A 24357-nucleotide genomic window follows, 5' to 3' on the forward strand; every position below is an offset into this window, starting at 1 on the left:
AATATGATAACAATTAATGTTTACATAAATATTTAAAAAGTTTATTTAGTTATTTAAATTAAGAAAATTTCATAGACATATTCAAGAATATTCTGTTAATAAAAATAAGGGAAGTGATTCGTGCACAACAATGCATTATAGAGTTATACAAATACAACATTTTAAAGCACAAATTGTTGTGTACGGAATAAATAATTGAATTTCAAAATGAATTTGAAATTATAAGGTATGTCACAGCGTTTATACAACGAATCATGGAAACTTTCTTTGTAATGAGGCTAAAATTTAGGATGTTTAAATTGGAAAGAACATTTACAATAAAGTTAAACTTAAATATAAATATTAGATGGTATTTAATAAAAAAAAAAAAAAAAAAAAAAAACCCTAAATAACATTATGTAAATATAATTTAATTTAAAATTAGCAATGACATACGGCGTAACCCATAAAAATATGACAAATAACAAAAGGGTTTTTATTTATTAGAATGGAATTACAATCTTTAACAAAACAACAAAAAACAAATCTTTTTACAATTTAAAAATTTATTTATCTTTCTTGTACTATATGTGCATAGTGCATACAAGAGGCAAGAGCTATCTAACCATATATTAACATAACGACTGTAATCAAAATCCATGATCATGTAAATCACAATCTTCCCACAACAAAAAGATCACATTCAGACATGAACTTAAGACATCATTTATCAATTCTCACCTCTCACCCCGCTAACAATTCAGTCACAACTTAAGACATAATAAATAAATAAAACGACAATTAAACAACAAAAATGAATTTAATAACCACATCCTCAACTTCAAGTACAACAATAACAAAATCTACGATCTACAACAACTTATCAAACTCCTCACAAAAGTTCAGTTGAATGCTCCCATTCTTATGCCATTTTCTCTCGTAGGGATGACACCTTCATCAGATTTGGAATAAAAAACATAATAAAACTCAGACACAATCCCAGTAAACACCACAAACGCAGCCCCAGCACCAAACACGCCTTTTCTCAAAGTCTCACAGGAAGGAGGATTAGCCGAAAGCACACTTCTATACTTTGTGTGATACGCATTTCTAACCGAACCCGCAAGCAAACATGCCTCAGCGATAATAAAAGTCACCCTAAAAAAACCGACACATAAAAAAATTGTCAGAAGTTGTTACTGCAAAAAAGTTATTCTTACAGTAACCCCTGGCCCACACTGTCCTGTCACAAGAACATCATGTGATATGTAAATTAGGGATATAGCGGCCCTCTAGGTGTGGCTGAGTTTACATTTTTGTTTCTTGTGAATATAAATGGTTTGCTATGAAAAGTAAAAATGTAGGTTGGAAGGGCAAGAACGTAATTTTACCAGCAGGTAATGAACAAGAAGACGGCTAATGCTCTGGAACGACCGGGGCTCAAGGCTCGTCCGCAACACATGCAACGGGTTGCAAACATTACAAGGAATTGGCTCAAAAGGAGGAATAAAAGTGCTCCTACACCCAAACCGGTGGCTATATCTGACTCATAAACACAATATCTTGAATTTGTATCTTGAGCAATCCGAGCCTATCATACAATAAAACATTGGAATCCAAGTTAGATTTACCTATATCTTTATGAAATGACTCGTAGCATTGATTCAAAGAGATTCGTTTGTTTGTCAAGGGTATTTTAGGTGTTTGAGAAAATGTCAAATATTTACTTATTTCTACCGTGGTTTTTAAATCATTTGGTCAACTAGGTCCATGACCATGGCCTAAGTTAGTGTTTAGGATGATGGAATTGGGGAGGGAATGGAATGGTTCATTCCATTGGAATAAAAAAACTATAAGTGTTTGTTTTGCTTGTTGGAATGGATGGACCATTCTTGAGGTGATGGAATTGAGGTGTTTTTCTTTTGTTCTGCCATAGGGAATGGAATGAAAAACTGCAATATAACCCATATTTAGTTATGTTGATTTTGAATTTTCATTATTATTTGTGGAACACTATTACTTAGTATAAAAAGAAGAAATTTAGTAAATGTGGAAGCAAGTACTCTTCCAAGAAAACAAAATTAAGCACAAAATCATGAGATATTAGGAAGCTACAATAACTTATAATATATCCTTCAAATAGAAAATATTCTGACTTTGAAAAACATAAAGGGTAAATGCAGATTTTGAATTTGAAAAGTTTCACTTTTGAATTTTCAAAACTAATTGTGGCCTACCATATTTTTAATAAATTAAGCAAAAGCAAAAGCAACGGAAACAATTATTTCAAAAGATTCATTTAAGCATTCATATGTCAAAACATGGAAGGATTTAGTGATTTACTAATCCAATTGTGAGACAAGAAGTATTTTACACCTTCCAAAATTAGGGTCCACGTTTGACTTCTACAAGTCAAATGAACTGGTATTTAACTTCTAATTGAAAAGGATTCTTCACAATTCATCTAGAAAAGCTTAATAGTTTAAAATAAAGAAGATTTTGAGCTAAAAAAACCCAAAGAACTACTGCAGATGTGGAAATTGGAAGTTTTACTTTTGTTAATTAAAAATTTGAAGTGGCCTACTACAATACATATAGTGAACAAGAAATTGAGTAAAAACAATTACTAAATGTTCGTCAAAATCAACAAATAGAGTACCATATTGTAGAAATTGGAATACCCCTGTAAAGCATCTACATTCCTCCTCCCTGTGCTATAAAAATCAGTTTTAGCTTCGAAATTGACAAGGATTGTTTTGAACATTTAGGAGGAACAGATTACTAAGTTGATCTGTTGGAAACAATATCTTAAAATAGAAAAGATTTCTCAAAAAACTCAAAGGGCGTAATGCAGATTTTGAATTTACTAATAGTGACTGGAACTAGGAATGAAACAAAAATCACACTAAATTATCTTTAAATACACATTAAACTAATCACTAACATGAGCGATACCCATATCAACTAAAACAGAAGATGAAGATGAAGTTGGGGAAATTTTAAAGAAGGAAAGAACTCACAGAGGCCCTCCTTTGTTCGGCGGCAACAGCAAGTGCAAAAGCTACGAGATCGAACACGAATACGACAACAAGCAACAATGTCGACGCCATTTGAACCAAAGCGAAGCGATTGTGAATTGTGAAATCACTTTCGGGTATCAGAGGGTTTCTTAGCAAGTAATCAAAGCTTTACAAAAATGGAGGTGGGTTTGTTAAAAGGAACTTCTTTATGAGAAAGTAGCGTGAATGCTTCGTCTCTTTTCTTGCTTTTTCACACGCATCATGTTGCCTTAAAAAAAAAAAAAAAAAAAAAAAAAAAAAAAAAAAAAATCTATTTTCTTAAAGAAGTTTGCCTTAAAATATGGGTTTTACCGTGTGACGAATTTTTGGTTGGTTTATGACTTTTTTTTTTTTTAGTTTTTTTTTACTAGGCCTGGTAATGGAGCGGGTTTTGACCATGATCCGATTGAAACCCTTAACAATTATATGAGTTTGGAGCATAGTTTTTGATCTATTTACCCGTTAACGACCCGTACCCGCTAACATTTTTATTAAAATGGTCGGGTATGGATCATCACCGATCCGCTCCATTTATAACCCGCCCCATATAAATTTTAGAATTATACATTTATATTTTATATTTCCTAAGTTTTACTTTATATTCCAATCGAAAGTCCAAAGACTAAACTGGTTTTACATAGGACTCGATGACTCAACTTCTAGACTTCCAGTCTTCTCCCAATAATCATGATGTCATTTCATTTATATTTTATCGTATAATCACCAATTTCATTTATAAATCAATAAAATCATTTAACAATTAGAAGAAAGTTTGTAATTGTTATTCTCTGTCAATGCAATCGAGGGTCAAAAACCAATCGGAAGTAACTACAATAATGATTTTAATTGCAATCGAAACTCTTCGAATACATAATGTGTTTTCTAAATCAACTTTTGTTCTACTTAACAAATGTGATTTTATGATTTAAGTAAAATGAGTTTGATTATTCAAAAACCTACGGGTTACGGGACGAGTTTGGATATCTGCTGATTCGGTGGATAAGGGTATGAGTTTGATTATTCAAAACCCTGCGAGTTACGGAGGAGGTTTGGATCGGGTTTTAGAATTTCTTAAAAGGGTTTGGATTAAGGTCGATTCGCTCCAAACTCGCCTCATTGCCAGGTCTACTTTTTACATGTAAGAGTAGGTTTTTAAGTTACATGAAATGTTATTTGTAAAAAGCTCTTAAGTTTATAAATATTTTACAAAAAAAAATTAAAATTATAAACATAATATATATATATATATATATATATATATATATATATATATATATATATATTTGTTAAAACTAAATATTTTTTTTAAAATTTAAATATCAAAAGTTTATATCGAACCAATATAAATTATACCGTACCTATATTATAAAATTAAAACGGAAACATATTTTTACATTTAAGTATGGTAAATGCTATATTGATTCGATATAAACCTTTGATATTTAAATTTAAAAAAATTATTTAATTCAATAAATTTTGAATATATTCCTTAATTATATTTTTCAAAGCAAAATTAAAAAAACATTTGTTAGCTAATAATTAACTATGTTGCTACATATACTAAATTTGTTAAACATGTGAATAATATGATATTAATTACATTCAATTCATTTTCTTTAAAAAGAAAAATAAAAATATTTTATATGTTTAAAAGGTTTGTATTTCAGAAATAATAATATATATCATATTTTTTTTTTATAAAAAGAAATATATTTCTATAATAACCTAGATAAATATATTTATATTTTATATGTTTAAAAAGCTTATATTTATGTTTCATAAATAATAACTTATATAACCATATTTATTTTTATAAAAAAATGTGATATATTATTATTTCTGAAACACAAACATTTTAAACATAAAAAATATTTTTACCTTTTCCTTTAAAAAAATAATTGCATGGAAATAATGTCACCACGTAGTTACTATGATCACCTTCAAAACTGCTTTACGAGTCATTGATGTATACAACGAATCCAAAAAACCATGTAAATCACGGATAAAAATAAGATTAGATAAGTCTATATCACGACAATGAATTATCTGGAGAAAAAATTGGGACATCACTTCACACTTGATGAGCACATGTCAGATATATTTTTGTAGATTTGTTACAACTCGGGCATACGAAACAAAGAATGTAAATACCACAACTAGACAAGTTTGTTTGGTAGGAAAACAGTTCAAAGCACCTCTCTATTGAAATATATTAAGCTTACTAAGAAGGATTTTATTTCATTCAATCTTTATAGGAATTGATGTCACTTTGTGTTCATTAAAAGAATTCGAGAATCCGTAACAACATATTCCAGACCATTATAAAGATATATAATCTTAAGGGGTTTTTCGCAAATGATATTTCATGGTAACCTGAAAACCTATTATTACAGATAAAAAAGGGCAAACCCGACAAAAATGACAAGTTTCCAGCATAAATGAACCAAAAATCCGTCAGAGGGTAAAACCAACATTATCGGCCAAACTTGAGGCTTTTATGGCATTATCCCTTACTATTACAAAATTACAAAAATATTCTTTTTGGTTGTAAAACATATATGGTTTTGATCAAAAAAATGTTTGATGGTGATCCATTTTTAATATTTTTAGTAATTTGGTCCCTATACCTTTAAATTACTTTTATGCCCTTATAGTTTACTTTTTTCATTTTTCAGTTGTTGTAATACTTTAATTAATTTAGTTTACATTTTTTTAATGTGAATAAACAAATAATTAACCTACCACCTTTCATCTTTAGCATAACATCGAGGAGGAAAGAATCCCTTTCAACACCAGTTCCACCTCTATTACCGGTGCAACCCTTTTCTATCTATCATCATCATTGACAATCATTATTCTCGCTGGAAAAAGGTGCTCGACAGATTTCATCCGGTTCACCACTACCACTACCTCTATCACATATCTGTTTTAAGCTGATCCAGACTCCACTCCTCATCACTGGTGTAACCCTCTTTTATCGACAACAACTACTAACGAACGTAATTCTTGCCCAAAACCAATGCCAACGATGCAGTCATCTGATCTGTCACATCCGATTCGCCACTACTACTACCTTTGCCATAGATCTGGTACTCCACAACCGCCATCGTAAATCTCTAATCTACCCTAACCCTACATCAGTAAATATCCCCACCCACTGACAATAAAACCCACTCAAAATGCATTCTATTTTCGTTTTTCTTTTTCTGGTGGAGAGTCCTCTAACCACCCTCATCACACTCCCAGTACAACAACTACTCGTACCGGTGGTAGCGGTGTTGGTGGAAACCCTAGATCGACGGTTAGTTAGTGGCGATGGTGGATATGTTCATCCCCAAAATGTGAAATCAAGTGCATCAGGAGCAAGATTTGTTGGTGCAGGTAAAGACGAGGCCTATTTTTTGGAGGTTACAGAGACGACAGAGACAAGAAGGGGAATAAGAGGTGAGACAGTGGTTTATGATGAAGGCGAGACAAAGATGAGTAATGGTCTGATGGTGATGGTGATCTGACGGCTTTAAAATGCATTGTGATAAGGAAGGCATCCATACCACTTATAAAGAATGTTTAGTTCTCCTTCTCAACTGATGTGGGATAAGGTGCCATCCACTTTCACCCCATTTATATGGTTTGATGTGTACCTGTCGAACACTTTGACTCATACCCTAGCTCTATTACCATTTTGTGGCCTCCCCCTCTGGTATGTATCATAATATTGTCCATTTTGGACCCCCAACGCAAAAAAATTATGATGGTTGTCGAGGCCAAAAAAAATAAATACTTTAAATATTACACACTAAAATAGTGTATAGTGGTAAAGGGATCTTATCCACGAAGATTGTTTCAATTAATAACTCTATGGAAATCTTGTTGTACAAATACTTGTAAAGTGAAAATAAAACTAAAAATAGAGGTTTTAATCTTTTAGGTTGTTTAAAGAAACTAAAATTAAGCTAAGACTTGGAAATTACATTTCAACAGAGATAAAAGTTTGATGTAAACTAATAAGAGAAATATGGTTGACTTTGGCTTTCATCACATGGACATTTAGTTGATTATCATTAGATATTTTGGTGCAAGGCTAATGGTTCAATTTAATTTTTCTATAGCAATCCAAGAAGTTTGAGATCACCTAGACTTTTCTTAATTAATAAAATAGTTAGAGGAACTCATACCATATTTCCTTAGTTAAAGTCACAATTCCTATTAAGCATGTAATTAGTGAAAGTTAACTAGCATTAAGAATTAAAAAGTCAACAAATTCAAGACGAGTCAAATGCTTTCACTACCATGTTGGAGAAAATATTTTTTGATTGTGTAAAGTGTATATCAACACAAGAACCATTTGTTGCTTACTAGTTTAAGGATACATTACATAATCAATAAATTAGTCAACTAATCACCAAACATACATCCAACTCATGAATAAAGATATATAGATGGCAAGATGTTCAAATGCAAAGTACTTTCATAAAAATCACCACAAGTTCATAATAGTCTTCAAACAACTAAGTATATATGGGTTTCACCAAAATCAATCAAAGAAGGTTTAGCCTAGCATGGCTAAACTCAAGAAACTAAAATAAAAGTTAGAAGTATCAAACATGTATCAAGATTCAAAGATGAAAGAATGAAGTTCTTCCAGGTTTTCCTTCTCCAAAAGCTTAAACTCTCCAAAGAAAACTTTAATTTTCGAATGTGCAAATGTGTGGAAAAGAACCACACCAAACTTCCTCAAGTACCAAACATCTTCTGGAAATGCCCCTACAGGGTCTTGCGCGGGCCGCACATGACTGCGCAGGTGGTGCTGCTGATTGGGCTTTCAATGCTTTAGCCCACTGGCCTAATTTACTTACCATCAACTACTGGCCCATAGTTCTTCAAGTTTCTTCAATTTAGACCCAATTCGTATTCTCTAAATCCTCTATTAACCCATGCACTAGCTCAATCATCTAACTCTGCATGCTCAAATAATTCTAAATCTTCTTAACACACGCCCAAAATTTCTTCAATCTTCCATGTATCAGTAAGTACACAATTTGCATCAACTCTATAGCCTAGTTTACTCCCCCATCAACTAGTCGCGCATAGTTCTTCAAGTTTTCTTCAATTTATGCCTAATTCATATTCTCTAAATCATCTGTTAGCTCATGCACTCGCTCGATCACCTAACTCTACATGATCAAATAATTCTCCATCTTCTTAACACAAGTCCAAATTTTCTTCAATCTTCAATTTATCAATAAGTACACAATTTGCATCAACTTTATAAATCATCAAGCATAAAATTCTTTCTTGTCTTCCAAGTCCAATCGTTACCCACAAGTTCTGAACATCCCCGCTCTGCTAGTCTTCTCAAATCTGCAATTATGCTAAAAAACTAGAAAGTACCTGATATAAATGAGAATTAACAAAAAAGGAAAATATGTGTGATGATTAACTAAACTATGAATAGAAAATACTAAAATCACACTAAATTATGTTTAAGTACACATTAAACTAATCACTAACATGATGAAACAAAAAATACCCATAACAAATCAAACACAACATACACAAAGATATGAAGATGAAGTTGGGAACATTTTAAAGAACGAAAGAACTCACATAAACTCTCCTTTGCTTGGCAACAACAAGTGCAAAAGCAACGAGATAGAACATGAATACGACAACAAGAAACAATGTCAACGCCATTTGAACCAAAGGGAAGTGATTCTGAAATCACTTTCCGGTCTCAGAGGTTTTTTTAGCAAGTAATCAAAGCTTTTACAAAATGGAGCCTCTTTATGAAAAGTAGCGTGAATGATTCATCTCTTTTCTTTCTTTTTCACACGCATCATGTTGCCTTGAAGCTCCATTAAAAAAAACTATATATTTTTACAAAATTGCAAAAAAAATTGTTTTATTTTATCGTAAAAAAATATAGTTTTCGTCCAAAAAAGTTTGATAGTGAGTCAGTGATCTATTTTTAGATGATTTTAATAATTTAGGTCCCTATACATTTAAAATTACATTCATCCCCTTATAATTTACTTTTTTTATTATACATTTAAAATTACTTTTATCCCCTTTATGATTTACATTTTTTAATTAATGTAATACTTTAATTAATTTAATTTATATTTTTTGAACTTAATAAAATAAATAAGTAAATAACCCATCACCTTCCATCTTTATCATCGGTGCAACCCTTTTTTGGCATCGTGGCTGACGACCACTATTCTCGCCGGAAAAAGGTGCTCAACAGATTTCATCCGGTTCGCCACCACCTCTACTATATATATATATATATGTTTTAAGCTGCTCCAGACTCAACTCCTCGTCACCAATGGAAACCTCTTCTATCGAAAATAATTGCTGACGGTCAGGGGAGACTTTGTTATGGTGCCCGTAGTGGCACCGAAAATGTCTGATATTTCCGTACACAGTGCAAAACATTTAGAGTTTTTTTTCCTACTATTGTGCATTACTCAAATTTCCCGTACCACCCCTACTATGAAATCTTGCATCTGCCGCAGCTAACATCTACAATTATTGGTAGAAAGCAATGCCAACAACACAACCATCTGATCTGTCACATTCGGTTCGCCACCATCACTACCTCTGCCACAAATCCGGTACTCCACAACCGCCACCAAAAATCCCTAATCTACCCTTAACCCTACTGTAACGTCCCATTAGTACTAAGTAAAAAAATTATTTTTCAAGCAACCAAAACCATTTGTTCAAAAGATAGTCAGAGTATAAAGTATTCTCAAACTTCATAGTAAAATCATAAAATGAATAATGTGGAATAAAACTTTGTAACACCTGGTTTCTAAATTGGACCGATTTAGGGCTTCAAGGAGTCAAATGCATTATTTTTCGGTAAAACCAAGGCTCAGAACGTGAACCATAGAAAGGTCACGACGTGAGGAGTAATTAAATAAAGAAGTTGAATTATGTTGAGTTCACGACGTGAGCAATAAAGAGCTCATGACTTGAGGTGCGCTGCAGCCCAAGCCCATGATCTTTTAGGGCTTACTTCGTATTTAAACCCCGTAAACTTCATTTTAGGGTTCCTAAACAGCCTCCTTCGTCCTAAATTCAGTAAAACCCTAACCCTAGCCTCTTATTGTGATTCTTGATCTTTTGTGGAGTTTTGGTGGCTTGGAGAAGAAGAGATCACCATTGAAGTATAATTTCAGCTTGGAAGTTCTATTTGCAACCGCTAGCTACACTTCTGGACCATTGTGAGTAACCAAAATCCAAAATTTATGTTTCCTTGTTGCTAGATATAAGGTTTTATGCATGTTTAGCCATAGTTTAAGAGTTAGAGTGTTGGGACTCCATAAAGTTGGAAACTTTAAGGGTTCAAGGGGTCCCTTGGTGCTTATATCTTATGGATCTGAAGTGTGGAGGATGTTTGAGTCCATGCTTGAGAACTTAATTCCTTTTTCTTCATAAATGACCTAGTTTGAGCTCAAGTCTTGTATTGGAACATACAAAACCTTAAAGCATCGATGTTATGATACTAGGAGTGTTAGGAAGCCTCCTAAAAAAGATGGATTGGTGGCTTAACGGATTAAGATGTTTTTGGATCAAAATGGCGTACATACGGATCTCACAACGTGAGGAGAATGCATGTCATGTCGTGAGGGTTGTAAGACCCGACTATTTTGTTCTGTAGTTGCTCACGATGTGAGCCATAGATGGTCACATCGTAAGCATCTGCTGAATGTTGGCTTATGTTAACTGTTAACCATTTAATTTTGACCAAGTTTGACTTTGGATCAAACTTGAGGATTTTGGGCTATTGATTAAAATTATATATGGTTCTAATGTTAGTGAATTCACAGAGGCAAGCAGTGCTGAAAAGGGATCATATCATAGTGTTTAGAGTTCCTCGATTCAAGTGAGTTTCACCTCATGGTACCATGGGTCGAAGGCACCAATGAAGGCCCACTACTTTTGGTTATATTTAGTAGAGGGATGCCATAGGGACTGTATATAGTCATGTATGATAGACTGAGGACTCTTGATCTATGCTTTCTTGACTGTTCCTCATTTAGTTGTGGCTCTAGAGTAGGATCACATATCTGGGTGTCTATCTCAACTCTAAGTATGTTGTTATGCTTTAGTCGTCTATTAGATATGTATCCTGGTATATAGTATGTTGTTATGTTGTAGTGATCTGTTAAATCTATATCCTGGTATATAGGATGTTGTTATGCTGTAGTGATCTGTTAGATCTGTTTGTCTATCTGTACTTGTTAGTTATCATCTAATGGAGTTCCCTAGGGACTATATGTAGTCATGCAGGATATCCTGAGAACTCTTGATCTAGGATTTCTTGCATGTTCCTTGTTTGGTTGTCTCTTTAGAGTAGGATCATCTTTTCGGGTAGCTATCTCACTTCTAGGTACTTATGTTTACGCATTTCATGGAGGTTAGTTGGTAGCAGGATTGTTTTCTATGAGAGGACTAGTAGGCGGTAGCGAGCTGTATGATTGTTGTTTGCGTGTATTATGTGCCTACTTGATCCTGATTGTTTATATGTCGACATATGGTAGTAGTGGGTTGAGGTGGTCCTGCTTTGTGATGTAGGCCAAGATACGTGGTGCAGGGTGACTGTAAGATGTAGTCACGAAGGCTCGGGAAAAGCAACTGGGTTGAGGCAATAGGCCAACAAACCCTGGGTATTCCAGCCCGATGGCTGATTGGACCCGTTACATGTCCAAGGACTAATTGGGCATCGACATTCAAATCGGGAGGTTATGGGCCGTTATGCATGATTGTATGTTTATCATATGGGGTATTTTGGGTAAAACTCCTATGCTTTATGCTTACATAGTTGTTTATTGTTTCAGGTATCATCGGTGGCTATGGGAAGGCAAATGCGTGACTGTCCACACTCATCAACAACATTGAGGATTTTGCATTCATTATAATACCCTGATTTTTAATAATTGTAATTCAGAATAGATAGTTTTCTTAAAATGGTTTTATAATTGAGAAGTTTTACTTCAAATAAAATGAAAAAAATTTGGTCCTGAAAATAGGACGTTACAATTTGGTATCAAAGCCCCAGTTTGAGCGAATTAGAGGAACACTTGTGTGAATCCAATCTCAAACTAGGATCCGGGAATTTTCACAAACTAGGGCTGGGTTAGGGACATGGACTCAATCTTTTGTCATGTTCTTGTTTGATTTTTGGCTTGGGAGCGGGAACGTGAAACTTGACTTAACTTTGGTTTTACAGGAAGATACGGAGCCAAACATGAGATTGTTTCCCAAAATACCCATACTTGTTATATGTACGGAGTTTTGATGTTGCTTATATGTGAACTGTTAGGAAAGCATGCTAGTGGATAATCTAAGGATCTTTTAGGAACTGTTGGTTAGAAATGCTTGATTTCTATGATGCATTATTATGTAGGGAGTTTCTTTCCTGATATATATATATATATATATATATATATATATATATATATATATATTACTTGATTTGTGATTGTTGCATGTATGTTGATTAGTTGTATATGGTTGGGATTGAATAGCCTTAGAATGATCGAATTAGCCTTACTTCTCGTTCCTTGTTTGGTTGTGGACTTAGGGTAGAGGCTATTATTTAACCGTCTATATGATCATGGATTATGTACAACAAGCATGCACAAAAGCAACCGGTGATGCAGAAGCAAGGATAATCCTAGGAAGAGTGCCTAGGATGTTAGTTGTAGCTCGCAGGAGAAGTGGATGTTAGCACTGTTGGATTAATGTCTAAGTCCATAACTATAATTGGTAAGACTTGACCCGACCTGGCATGGTCCATTTGGGTTGCATGGCATCATGCACTTGGATAGACTATAATGAGAGAAATAAGACACTTATGGTTATTAATATATTATAAGTTCTAGTATATTAATAATAAAGAATAATAAGATTATTTAATTAGTATTGATCAAGAATTAATCTAGGATTAATTAAGTGATCAAAAGAAGACTAATTAAATATATGGGTTGATTGTGTAAATCATCCATACTTGTATAGTGGGCTAATGCTCCATGGATAATCAAGTTGGGCTTAAACCCATAGGATGGTCCATGGATGCTCCATGGTGTATTTGAACCCATGGATCCAAGGAAATGGGAAGTCATGACAATTAGGGTTTACCCTAATTGTAACACTATATAAAGATCTTATTCTTGACAAAATCGGCCACTAGAGAGTGAGTAATAGAAGGGATAGCCGATTTCATGAAGTGTAGATTTCTCTCAAGTTATTCCAAGTGTATTTGGTGTTGTGTGAACCATTTGAGGTGTCACACTTGGGGCACTAGGCACTCAAGCTTCATGAAGACTTTCTACATCAAATAGGTATGTATTTTATCTTGTTACTCTCATTGTTTTGTATGCTAGATTAGGATAATACCTTGGAAGTTCTTATTTGCATGTATAATAGAGAAAACATAGATCCAAGGTATTTAGGGTTGTATGTATACTTAGGAGTGTTAGAATGCTCAAAACCCAACAGTGGTATCAGAGCCTAGGCTTGTTTTCTTGTTATACTTGCAAAACTGCTTAAAAAATCGAAGTTGTTGCTGTCTGATCATCAGACTCGGCGAGTCCATCAGGAGACTCGGCGAATCCATGCCTAAAAAGTGATCAAATCGATCCAACTTGCTGAGTTGGTTCATGCACTCGACGAGTTGGACCCCCAGACAGCATAAATTCGACTTTTTTGGCTGGAATTGGACTAGGAACATTACCCTAAGATGTTTTTGAGCTTATAAACTTGTTTTTGATGTGGTAGTGTTCATGCTAATCCAATTTCAAAGATAATTGTCAATAGATTCATGTTTTGTATTAGTTTAAGGTTCAGACTAATTAAATGAAAAAGTTTGATTTGAATTATCTTGTTCTTATGAGTTGCTTAGATTAATAGAAAAGTTGAGTGAAATAGTTGTTTTCAATCCAAATTAATTTAAGAGTTGATTCTAAAATGTGTTTTTGTAACTTGTCCTCAAGTTATATGAAAAGTCACATTTAAGTTTCATAAAACTCATAAAAGTTGGCAAAGGTTACAAAAATGAAGAGTCTAGTTCTAATTAAAAGGTGTTATGACTCCATAATTTGTCCTCAAGTTATGGAGTACCAAGAGTCTCTTCATTAAATAATAAATTAAAAAAAAAGTGTAACCTTAATTAATTCCATAAGTTATAAAATAAAGAAAAGTTAATTCTTTTATTAGTTTAAAGTCTTCCATAACTTGTCCTCAAGTTATGGAACTTGAAGAGTTTTTGGATTAAAACTACTTTAAACACATAAGTTATGGAATTAATTAGTTTTGAATAGTTTCAAAACTTGCCCTCAAGTTTTGGGATTTGTAAAGTTTTCTCTTATTAATACTTTAATTCCAAGTTAGCCCTTAGAATTTTAAAAGTTAAAATTCAACCCTTATACTTTATAATATTATAAGTTAATAATATATATATGTATAAGAGTAAAGTCAGTCTTATCGCTAGTACGCCTCATTCACGAAGCCGGTCTATAAGGTGGGTATAAGGTTGTTGCTTATAAAATGGCAACTTAATGGGTGTCCACTCTCACCCACCGCTTGCTTGACTGGTGGAGGGTCGTTAGCCGAACGGGTTTGATAGGACTATAATTCTCCCTTCATTAAAAGTATTAATGATAAATACTAAGTAACTAAACTCTTAGTAATACCCAATCTTAGTTACTTAGGAAAATGTGAATAAGGTGCTAATCCATGAAATTACACTTTGCACTTTGTTTAAGTCGGTTAGTGGAGCGTGTGTGGTTAACCGGCACACTAACTCGTATTTAACAAGGTAGGCAAAGGGTAGCTTGATGTTTATCATAGTATCGATGGAGCGTGTGTGGTTAACCGGCATATCAATTGAGGGGTAAACACTTAAGGGTACCAAGTAATTTGCATGGTTACTTCACACCTTGTTTTGTGATCCTCGGCATCCCAGTCACAAAACCTGAAGGGCACACTCGAGATTGAAACATGCCATTGAACAGTTCAATGAATCTCAAAAGATCTAGGAGTTTCAAAACCAATTAAAACCTAATAATAGATTTCGTTTATCTTGGTGGAAATTGGTGAATCGTCATTCACCTACCTTCAAATATTTCATAGCTTGGATTACGGCATCCCTCTTCTAAGTTATAAAATAGTTTGTTGGGTCCTAGCCTTAATATTTCATATTGGGTGTCATATTAAGGACTTAAGATCAACTATCTTGAATATCTCCCAAAAGATGTCTGGTTTAGACATTTATGATCTTCCCAAATCTCTTGAAACAAGCTTTCCTAATGAAGATGATGTCCCATGGATATCATACTTCTTTCACCTCTTCAAATTATTCTCCCCAACCCAAAAGTTCTTGAAAAGTTTAAGGTCACTCAGGCCCTATTGGCAAGGCAAGGTTGGGTGTCAAAATCTTGAGGTGAAAGAAGTAGTCACATATTGAGTGTTCACATCTTGGAGATGTAGTCACATATTGACAAGCCGGGAGAGTTGGGTGTCAAAATCTTGAGAAAGTTGGTGGTTCAATCACTTTCTAAGTCACATAGTGAGTTCCTTTGGGACACCTATGAAACAGACTATGACAAGACCCTTAATGATCTTATCTATTTGTTAAGATCAACTTCCTTAAAACATGATGGACATTGACAATAGTGACACAGGAAATCCAAGAAAGCATTCTCTTCCCAATGGAAAGGGATCGGCCATAGTCAACTCGGTTAACCAAATGGTAAAGAGAAAAGCAAAGTCTGTGATAGTCCCGTGTACCATTATCAAAGGGTCCATATGTTTATATTGCCAAAGAAAGGGGTATTGTTTGCAAAGCTGCCAAATTTACCTAAGGATGTTAATGTCAATAAGTTTGACACTACTTCAGGTAAATTCCACTATCTAACTCTGCTAAGTTTCTATTATGAGATTCTTGATACATGATGTGACTGGGTCACATGGTGATGTTTTAAGAATCAAAGAAAAGTGAAGAAACTTAAAAAAAGAATATGCTGAATCTGATGGCGTAGATGGATTTCTATCGCATAGTTTGAAGATCGAATTCTTGAGCCACTTCTTAGGAGTTATGAGATATTGCTTAGGAATAGATAACAACAAGTTTTCATATGGATTGTAAGGATAAGTTTTTCCGCATAGTTTTAAAATAAAAGAAAATTTTGATTTTATTTATTTTAAAATATCCTTACAATGGCATTTGAGGAAAAATTGTTGCTTATATGATTCCATTAATAGCAAGAGTGGAAATATGAAATTGATTCTTTCATTTGTGGTAATGTCTAAATTTACCAAATAAGAAAAGATTCTCATCACCCAAGTTGCAATTGGACCGAAACTTGGAATCATGCAAGTTGTATAGCATGATGAATGAGAACTTTCAAGTATTGGAAAAATTAAGACTAATTACTTGTTCACATGGATGTGTGAGTCAAGTAACGGACTAAGGGATCGAGTACACATTCTTGTGCACTGATTAAGTCCACCACAAAAGATCGATAAGATTATTCATCATAATTTACTAAAGCTTAGTAAATATGGTTATACTTACAGGCTAAAGTATAATTCTGAGACATTGGAAAAGTTTCAATGTAAGGTAGAGCGAATAAGAAGAATCAACTTAGGCAGAAGGATAAAAGTTTCTCAAATCTGAAAAGATGGGAGAGTACTTTAGTATCAGTTTTTATGATCATCTTAATGGTTTAGAGACCTTATCACAATTCATCCTCTAAGTGCTTTCTTATAGCTAAGAAGAGGAGCTATGAATTGTTGAAGTGGTTAAATCAAGAAGATGATTCATACTTCGTTCCAATACAAGTCTTAGAGTCATACTCCAAGATTGTAACTTGAGTGACATGTCTCAAAGAAGGTTTAAAACACTTGTCAAATGTAAGAGTAAAAGTTTTCTACTCTTGTACATTTGAAATTGGTAAGTTGTGATGTTTTGGATAAAACAAAGACCAACTAAGGCCAATTGTGTGAAGTGTTTGTCTTGATTAGAATCCACACTATCTCTTGGATGTTTGACAAGGGAGTCTTATAGGTCAAGAGGACAGTGGGAGTCTTAAAGGTCTTGAAAGTCTCAAGAACTAATCAAGAAGAGAACCTGAAGTTCTTCACCAGCACACGACTTGGGGTTTATAACCTATCGTGTTGATATATTCTGTGCCCATTCCAGTTAAAGTTGGCTTTGCATATGAGGTCTTAGAGTTCTCAGTGTGTTGCACAACAACTTGGAAGCAATGGCAGGCCCTTGAGCTGCCAGGTGGCAAGAAGTTAAGATTGATTTCAATCCATATGAGTTTGGATTTGTCATTATCCTTGTCTTGTGACTATGGTTTTGACAATTCACATGGATAAGAACACATACACCATTAAATCTAAGTGTCATAAGGTTTCTCTCCGATTCATGAAAATGATGGTGAGGAAACACTTTCACTAAGTAGATTTTAGCTAGATAGAAATTGTGATATTTGCATTCTCAAAGTCGTTAGTGGAGCGTGTGTGGTTTACCGGCACACTAACCTGGACTTGTGAGAAGTGGCAAAAAGGTCTAACCATTATGATTACGGCATCCCTCTTCATAATTCTTTAGACACACAAGTGTGCTATCTAAGGGAAGGTGTATGATTTTGATAAAGTCTTATCAAAACAATCTAGTATCAGAAATCTGAACTTTGGTAAGAAATTCAGCTGATTTCTGAGTACATGTCAAAGCTAGTGGGAGCATAAGTGTTATGCTAATAATCATCATGTTAGTGGGAGCATGATAATTATGATAAGTATTGCAAGTTAGCAATGTTAATTATAGAAAACAAAAAGTTTCAATTGGGAAAGAGTTGTTTTGCTATAATTAAGGGAGAGGAAATTATACTTCATCTCAAATCTATAAGATTAGATCGTGAGGTTTTAATCATTTAGTCAAGGATATATATGAATTTCATGTTGGAATGGCTCAACATAAGGAAATTTTGTATATGAGTCCATTATTTACGTTCTAAAATTCGATTATGATTACGGCATCTCTTTTCATAATCTGAATTATGAGAACTTGGCAAATTAAAATGGAAATGTTATAGCAAAAGACTGGTTTAGTCTTTATGTGAGACATCATGAATCGATTCCCATATGCTTCGGATATAGGATCGATTACATGTGCTATATTCATCCTTTCTAAAATTTTCCAAAATGCCTGGGGCATTAAGAAGGGAAAAGGTTTAGAACTGGATATGACTAAAAGGATTAAACAATTGTCGAGGACAATCTAAGGTTTACCAAAGATTGGGTGCTCAAGGACAGTTGGAAGTATAGTGATAATTCTAGAAGGACCATATTGACATAATCTGTAAGGAGGCAACTCCTGTTCAGAAGTGATAGTCAAAATGGAATATGGAAATGTTTCAAAGTTAGAATTTTCAATCTGTTTAAGATTAGGAAACTTAGTGCAAGAAGGATGTTCCCAAGGAACTGATCTCCTTTGGAATACTCTGTAATGATTGTTGTCAAGTCTTTCTGACTTTGTGCATAATCATTACAAGAGGATCAATGCATATAAGTTTAGAGTCTAACAGATTTCAGTAAATGGCATGAATTTGGAATTTTTGCATTTGCAGTAAGGATTTGGGAGTGTGAAAAGAGAATCATTGAAGTTATGTTCAATGGATCTAGTTCACAAAGTAAAGATCATAGACAAACATAGTATGCATACTTGGTGTATGGCATGACTAGTGTTTAGAAAACATAGTGTACATGCTTGGAGCATGGGACAACTATTGTTTTAAATTCAAGAATAAAGTTGATAGCTGAAACAGTATACAATGAATAATGTGTAATCATATGGTGATAAATAAAAGGTGTTTTATTTATGTTCATAGGTTTTGATACCATATTGGATTCAATTATTATTGTGTTTCACTTTGCATGTTTTGACTTCCCGAATAAACTGGGTTATTCTTCCGGAATGACTAAGTTATTCAAACCATCCACAGTCGGTCATATGTTGGAAGTAGATATGAATTAAGACTGTCATGGGTTGGCTTGTAGAGGTCTAAGGTGTTGGACAAAGGGCTACAACACTCATGAGTGCTCATAAGTTCTGAGTATTGGATTCAACCCGCGCTCATTGGAATCACTTTATGGATTTTATCACGAGTGATCATGAGACGATAATATCTTATATTCTTCAAACCTAGAGATATGAGTTGTTACTATGAGTTGATAGTACATTGATTGCACGAAAACGCATTTGGTAACTCGGTGCTATAAAACGTGTCTTTGTGTATGATTCAACAAGTAGTAGAACAAGCCATATGAGTCGAAGTTTATCCATTCCTTTTACCTTCGGGATAAAATGATATCTGTAGGCCCCTCGATGATTTGATGATGACAAATTGAAGTGCTCGGCCGGGCCGGGACTGATTTGATTTGTTCAATTAGTCAGTCATCATAAATCGAAAATCGGGAAACAACAAATGGACAGAGAGAATGATTATAATCCATGTCTCAGTCCATATGATATCTAGAATGGAGGAGTATATGATCCCTTATCTAATGGACAAGTCATTGACAAAGGTCAGAGTTCATCGACAAGGTCAGAGTTCGACAGAAGCTTTTGAGAGCTACGATTGCCAGTCAGTTCCTGAAGTCATACGCAATATTAGTTTTAGACTTATCCAAGTGGGAGACTGTTGGATTAATGTCTAAGTCCATAACTATAATTGGTAAGACTTGACCCGACCCGGCATGGTCCATTTGGGTTGCATGGCATCATGCACTTGGATAGACTATAATGAGAGAAATAAGACACTTATGGTTATTAATATATTATAAGTTCTAGTATATTAATAATAAAGAATAATAAGATTATTTAATTAGTATTGATCAAGAATTAATCTAGGATTAATTAAGTGATCAAAAGAAGACTAATTAAATATATGGGTTGATTGTGTAAATCATCCATACTTGTATAGTGGGCTAATGCTCCATGGATAATCAAGTTGGGCTTAAACCCATAGGATGGTCCATGGATGCTCCATGGTGTATTTGAACCCATGGATCCAAGGAAATGGAAAGTCATGACATTAGGGTTTACCCTAATTGTAACACTATATAAAGATCTTATTCTTGACAAAATCGGCCACTAGAGAGTGAGTAATAGAAGGGCTAGCCGATTTCATGAAGTGTAGATTTCTCTCAAGTTATTCCAAGTGTATTTGGTGTTGTGTGAACCATTTGAGGTGTCACACTTGGGGCACTAGGCACTCAAGCTTCATGAAGACTTTCTACATCAAAGAGGTATGTATTCTATCTTGTTACTCTCATTGTTTTGTATGCTAGATTAGGATAATACCTTGGAAGTTCTTATTTGCATGTATAATAGAGAAAACATAGATCCAAGATATTTAGGGTTTCATGTACACTTAGGAGTGTTAGAATGCTCAAAACCCAACAAGCACATGTAGGAGTGGTCTAGTACAGTGACGTAAGACCTTAGGATGAATTCTGAATCAACTACGGATAGGTGTGGAGGGTAGTATGGGCCTGTACTACTGAAAGTACAGGATCCTTATGAAATTCAGGAGGAATCTCGAGGTTATTAAGAAACTAATAGGAGTGTGGCCTGGTGTGTTGAGCACTATGTTTTGATGTATGATATTTCCTTGGTATATTCTGAGTATGATGACCTTTGGAGGTATAGGATCAGGTGTTGGTGGCACAAGGAGAGCAGGTATGAGTGAGGAGGAGATTCGCAGGATCATTGTTGCTAAGGTGGTAAAGGCGATTAGGGAGGCGATTCTGAAGCTGTTTGGGTCGGTTAAGACCGTGTTGATCAAGGAGTTTGATTGGCGCTATGTTGCCATTTTGCAGATAGTTGCTGCCGCAACCACAACAACCGTCACCATTGTAGGATCCATTAAGCTGGGATAACCATTTTTCATAATATGACACCCTTATCGTCACGATGTGATTACCGGGGTTTCCCTGATTAACATGGACTGATTCCGCCATGACGTGATGAATTGTGCATCACGACATGATGATAGTTTGCATTGAGACTGAGTTGAGCTGAGATTTAGTTGAATCATGACTGAGTTGTTACTGGATTGTAACACCTGTGTTTATGGGCTTGTCATTAATAGCAATGTATTAGTCTAGGTTAACCTTTGTAACCCATTTTGAAATAATAAGAATGTATTATTTGAATATTATGTGTTTTATGCTTAATTGCTTAATTATGTGGCTTAAATGAATTAAGAATAAAATAAGCGTCAAAATTTAAGTGTGAGATAAGCTCGATATCTTTACATAAAGTTGTAGTGGCTGAAACGAGGTTTCCGAATATATATAGAACGCCCAAATTTGACTTCGTATGAGGAAGTTATGATTTTCTGAAGTTTCGACTTAGCAGTATGCAGCCCGAATACTCGATTTGAGAGCGAGCGGTTTGTAGCCGAAACAATCTAAACGAGAATCGAAGATCTCGTTAGTGGTAGCGAAGCGATAAAAAGATAGGCGAAAATGGACGTCGGATGAAGAAGTTATGAATTTATAACGGAGTTTTCTTGTCCCGGCCTACTAAAAATAAATAATAAAAATAAAGTCAAAATTAGCCGATGGAGTCTAAACGAAAGTTGTAGAGCGTAGTCTCACCTACGCGTGGATATAAAGAACATAGAAAATGGAGTTCGTATGAAGAAGATATGAATTTTTGAAGTTTATTAAATAGTTAAAATATAAATTTAATTAATAAATCCGATATTATCCGAAGGGGAGTCATCGATCCGATCCGAACTACGCCCAGCGTACACCGATGCATGCACCGCCTCAGACTCGAGTGCTCCGATGACACATGCAGTGACGATCCGAGGCATTATGCCCCGCGTAAAGCATTACGCCCAACGTAATGCGAGGCCTCAGCCTCCTATAAAAGGCTTGCGAGGGCAGCCGATATTTTTGCTCTTTTTCTCTTCTCTCTCTCCCGTTTTGCATCGTTTTTCGTGCCCGAATTATCCCGAAGCCCTGATATTATCCCCGAGCCCCGAAGCAAGTCCCGAATCCTCGAAGATCCCGAGAAGTGCGATTCCTGAGCCGAAGCTCTGCCTGCGAGGAGCCCGGTTTTTGTGAAGATCTTCCAGATCTACCGAAGAATACTAATTCTACAAGTCGTAGTGTTGTCTGATCATCTTCTGATCAAGTAAGTGTGTAGTTACTTTCTTCTAATGCATAATTATGAAGTATTTTATACGAAATACGTGTTATGTGTATATTTTGTTGTTATATGTGTGAATGTATATTCACTTTCTTCTATCTCATAGATCTGATTTATTCTCTATGAAATACGTGTTATGTGGGTGTGCCTCATCTGTTATGTGGAATATGTATTGAATGAGAATGCTATACAGGTTTTAAACTATGTATAAAAATATATATTTTTATCTACTAATATTTTGGGTAGAACATGGGTAGATAGTTGATGTGTGATAAACAGATGAGAGGCCTCGATGTTGTTGTTGTTATTGATCTAGTTATTCAGCGGAGTATGGATAACGACCACAGACTCTTTCTAGACAGACCTATGGAACGCTAGCAGGTTCATAACCTGTAGGTGTTGTGAACGATGTGTTCACCGGTGTACTCTATCCCCCTTATGGTTACCTTTAGGATATCTATTGTTGAGGAAAACCCTTAGCAGTAATGTCTGTCCCAATGAAAATCCTAGATTAGGTCCCTTGAGATAGATGTTGTCTTAGGGACATAAAGTGAGGATAAAGGGAATGGGTAATCGGGTTATTGTTGGTTGGTGAAATTAAATATAATTATTTATTGTGGGTTGAAAACCCTATATGCTCACCAGGCTCCCAAGCCTGACCCACTCAGTTTATTCGTATTACAGGTAGTGGCGCGAGGGCATAAGATGAATGAATCATCAAGTTGTTTTGTTTACAAGTCTGTATATGTATATATTTGTTGAATGACTTGTAATGTTATCGTTTATGCTTTATGGTTTGTATCGGAACATGACATCCCGAGTTTTGTTTATATAATGAAAATGCATCTCTTGATGAAATGCTTTGATAAATATTATTTTATCATATTTTGTTTTTGGGAACAAATTCCGCAACTCATTTAAATCAAAAGGATTTACTCTGAAATTATTTTAAAAAGCATAAATGAAATCGGTCTTTTCTGGCCGAGATTTGGGGATGTCACATGGATTAAGTCTGTTCCCCACAACATAACCATGAGTTGGTCATAGTGTGAGGTTAAACTAATGGAAGAGCAAATTGTTGACTTTGACCATGACTGTTGACTTCTTGATCTGGTTTGACTTTTGGTCATAATGGCTAGTTTTAGAGATTAGACTAAGGTGGAACCTTGTTTGATTCAATAGGTGGGTCGTAGCATCGTTCGTGTGGTAGTGAGCTGTGTTCTTAGCTGATTTCGTGAGATAGGTGAGTATTCTCACTATACTATGTATGATGCTAGTTGTCTATGTGATACTTGCATGGAAGACTCCGGGGTAGCCTGTGACCTTCGTATGAGAGACCATACGGGTAGCCCATAACACAACTATATAAGACCTTGGGGTAGCCAAGGAAATGTGTGGAAAGACCATGGGGTAGCTAATGGTAAGGGTATGAAAGACCATATGGGTAGCCCATAACACTTGTATGCAAGACCATAGAGTAGCCCATGGCAATGTATGTATGGTATGTGGTATTTTGGGGAACTCACTAAGCTTTATGCCTATGGTTTTATGGTTTGTATATTTTTAGGTACTTCCAGTTCTAAAGGGAAGGGCCTAGCTTGACTGCACAACATTATCCCCTTGATGATTCTCCTGCATTGATGACTATTATTGTACTTTGATGATTATGATACATTTGATATTATGATGGGTTTTTGTACAAATACTATATGATTTGATGTATGTAAAATGATTTTTTTTTTATCTATTTTGGGATGTTACAAGTTTGTATCAGAGCCTTGGTTTGAGGGATTCATGTAAACTCTTAGGTGTATCTAAACTCAAATTGAGGAATTGATAATCTTTTCAAAAGAAAATAAATTTTCTAAAAAGATTTTTACAAAGAAAATGGGTAAGATGCGTGCAATCAGCTGAGCTCAAGTAAGTGATTCCCAAAATACCCATACATAAGTGTTATAATCAGTATGCTATTATGTGAAATGCATGCAAGATTAGGGCTAAGGAAATCTTCAGTAATTGCATGAAAGAATTGCTTGATTTGCGTGATACCTTGTAGCCTAGGGAGATTGGATG

General features: G+C 34.7%; 1 protein-coding gene across 1 annotated transcript; it reads right to left on the reverse strand.

The window, feature by feature from the left end:
- Positions 1–780: 780 nt before the first annotated feature.
- On the reverse strand, positions 781–3243 carry LOC145102057 (uncharacterized). The gene is made up of 3 exons (XM_079039390.1): positions 3000–3243; positions 1371–1570; positions 781–1137 (listed from the first exon to the last, which is right to left on the reverse strand). Exons 1-3 carry the CDS (start codon positions 3087–3089, stop codon positions 882–884), a joined length of 546 nt encoding a protein of 181 aa, XP_078895516.1. The 5' UTR covers positions 3090–3243; the 3' UTR covers positions 781–881.
- Between the last annotated feature and the right edge of the window lie 21114 nt (positions 3244–24357).

Source organism: Lactuca serriola, chromosome 4 (genome assembly GCF_051521515.1).
Source record: "Lactuca serriola cultivar US96UC23 chromosome 4, Lser_US96UC23_V15, whole genome shotgun sequence".
NCBI lineage: Eukaryota > Viridiplantae > Streptophyta > Magnoliopsida > Asterales > Asteraceae > Lactuca > Lactuca serriola.

Excerpts from the sequence above, each read along its gene's own strand:
- LOC145102057 (XM_079039390.1), bottom strand. The coding sequence starts at position 3,089 with ATGGCGTCGACATTGTTGCTTGTTGTCGTATTCGTGTTCGATCTCGTA. Across the intron at positions 1,571-2,999 it reads CCGAACAAAGGAGGGCCTCT|GCTCGGATTGCTCAAGATAC; the intron begins GTGAGTTCTTTC and ends ATTGTATGATAG. Across the intron at positions 1,138-1,370 it reads TTCTTGTTCATTACCTGCTG|GGTGACTTTTATTATCGCTG; the intron begins GTAAAATTACGT and ends CGGTTTTTTTAG.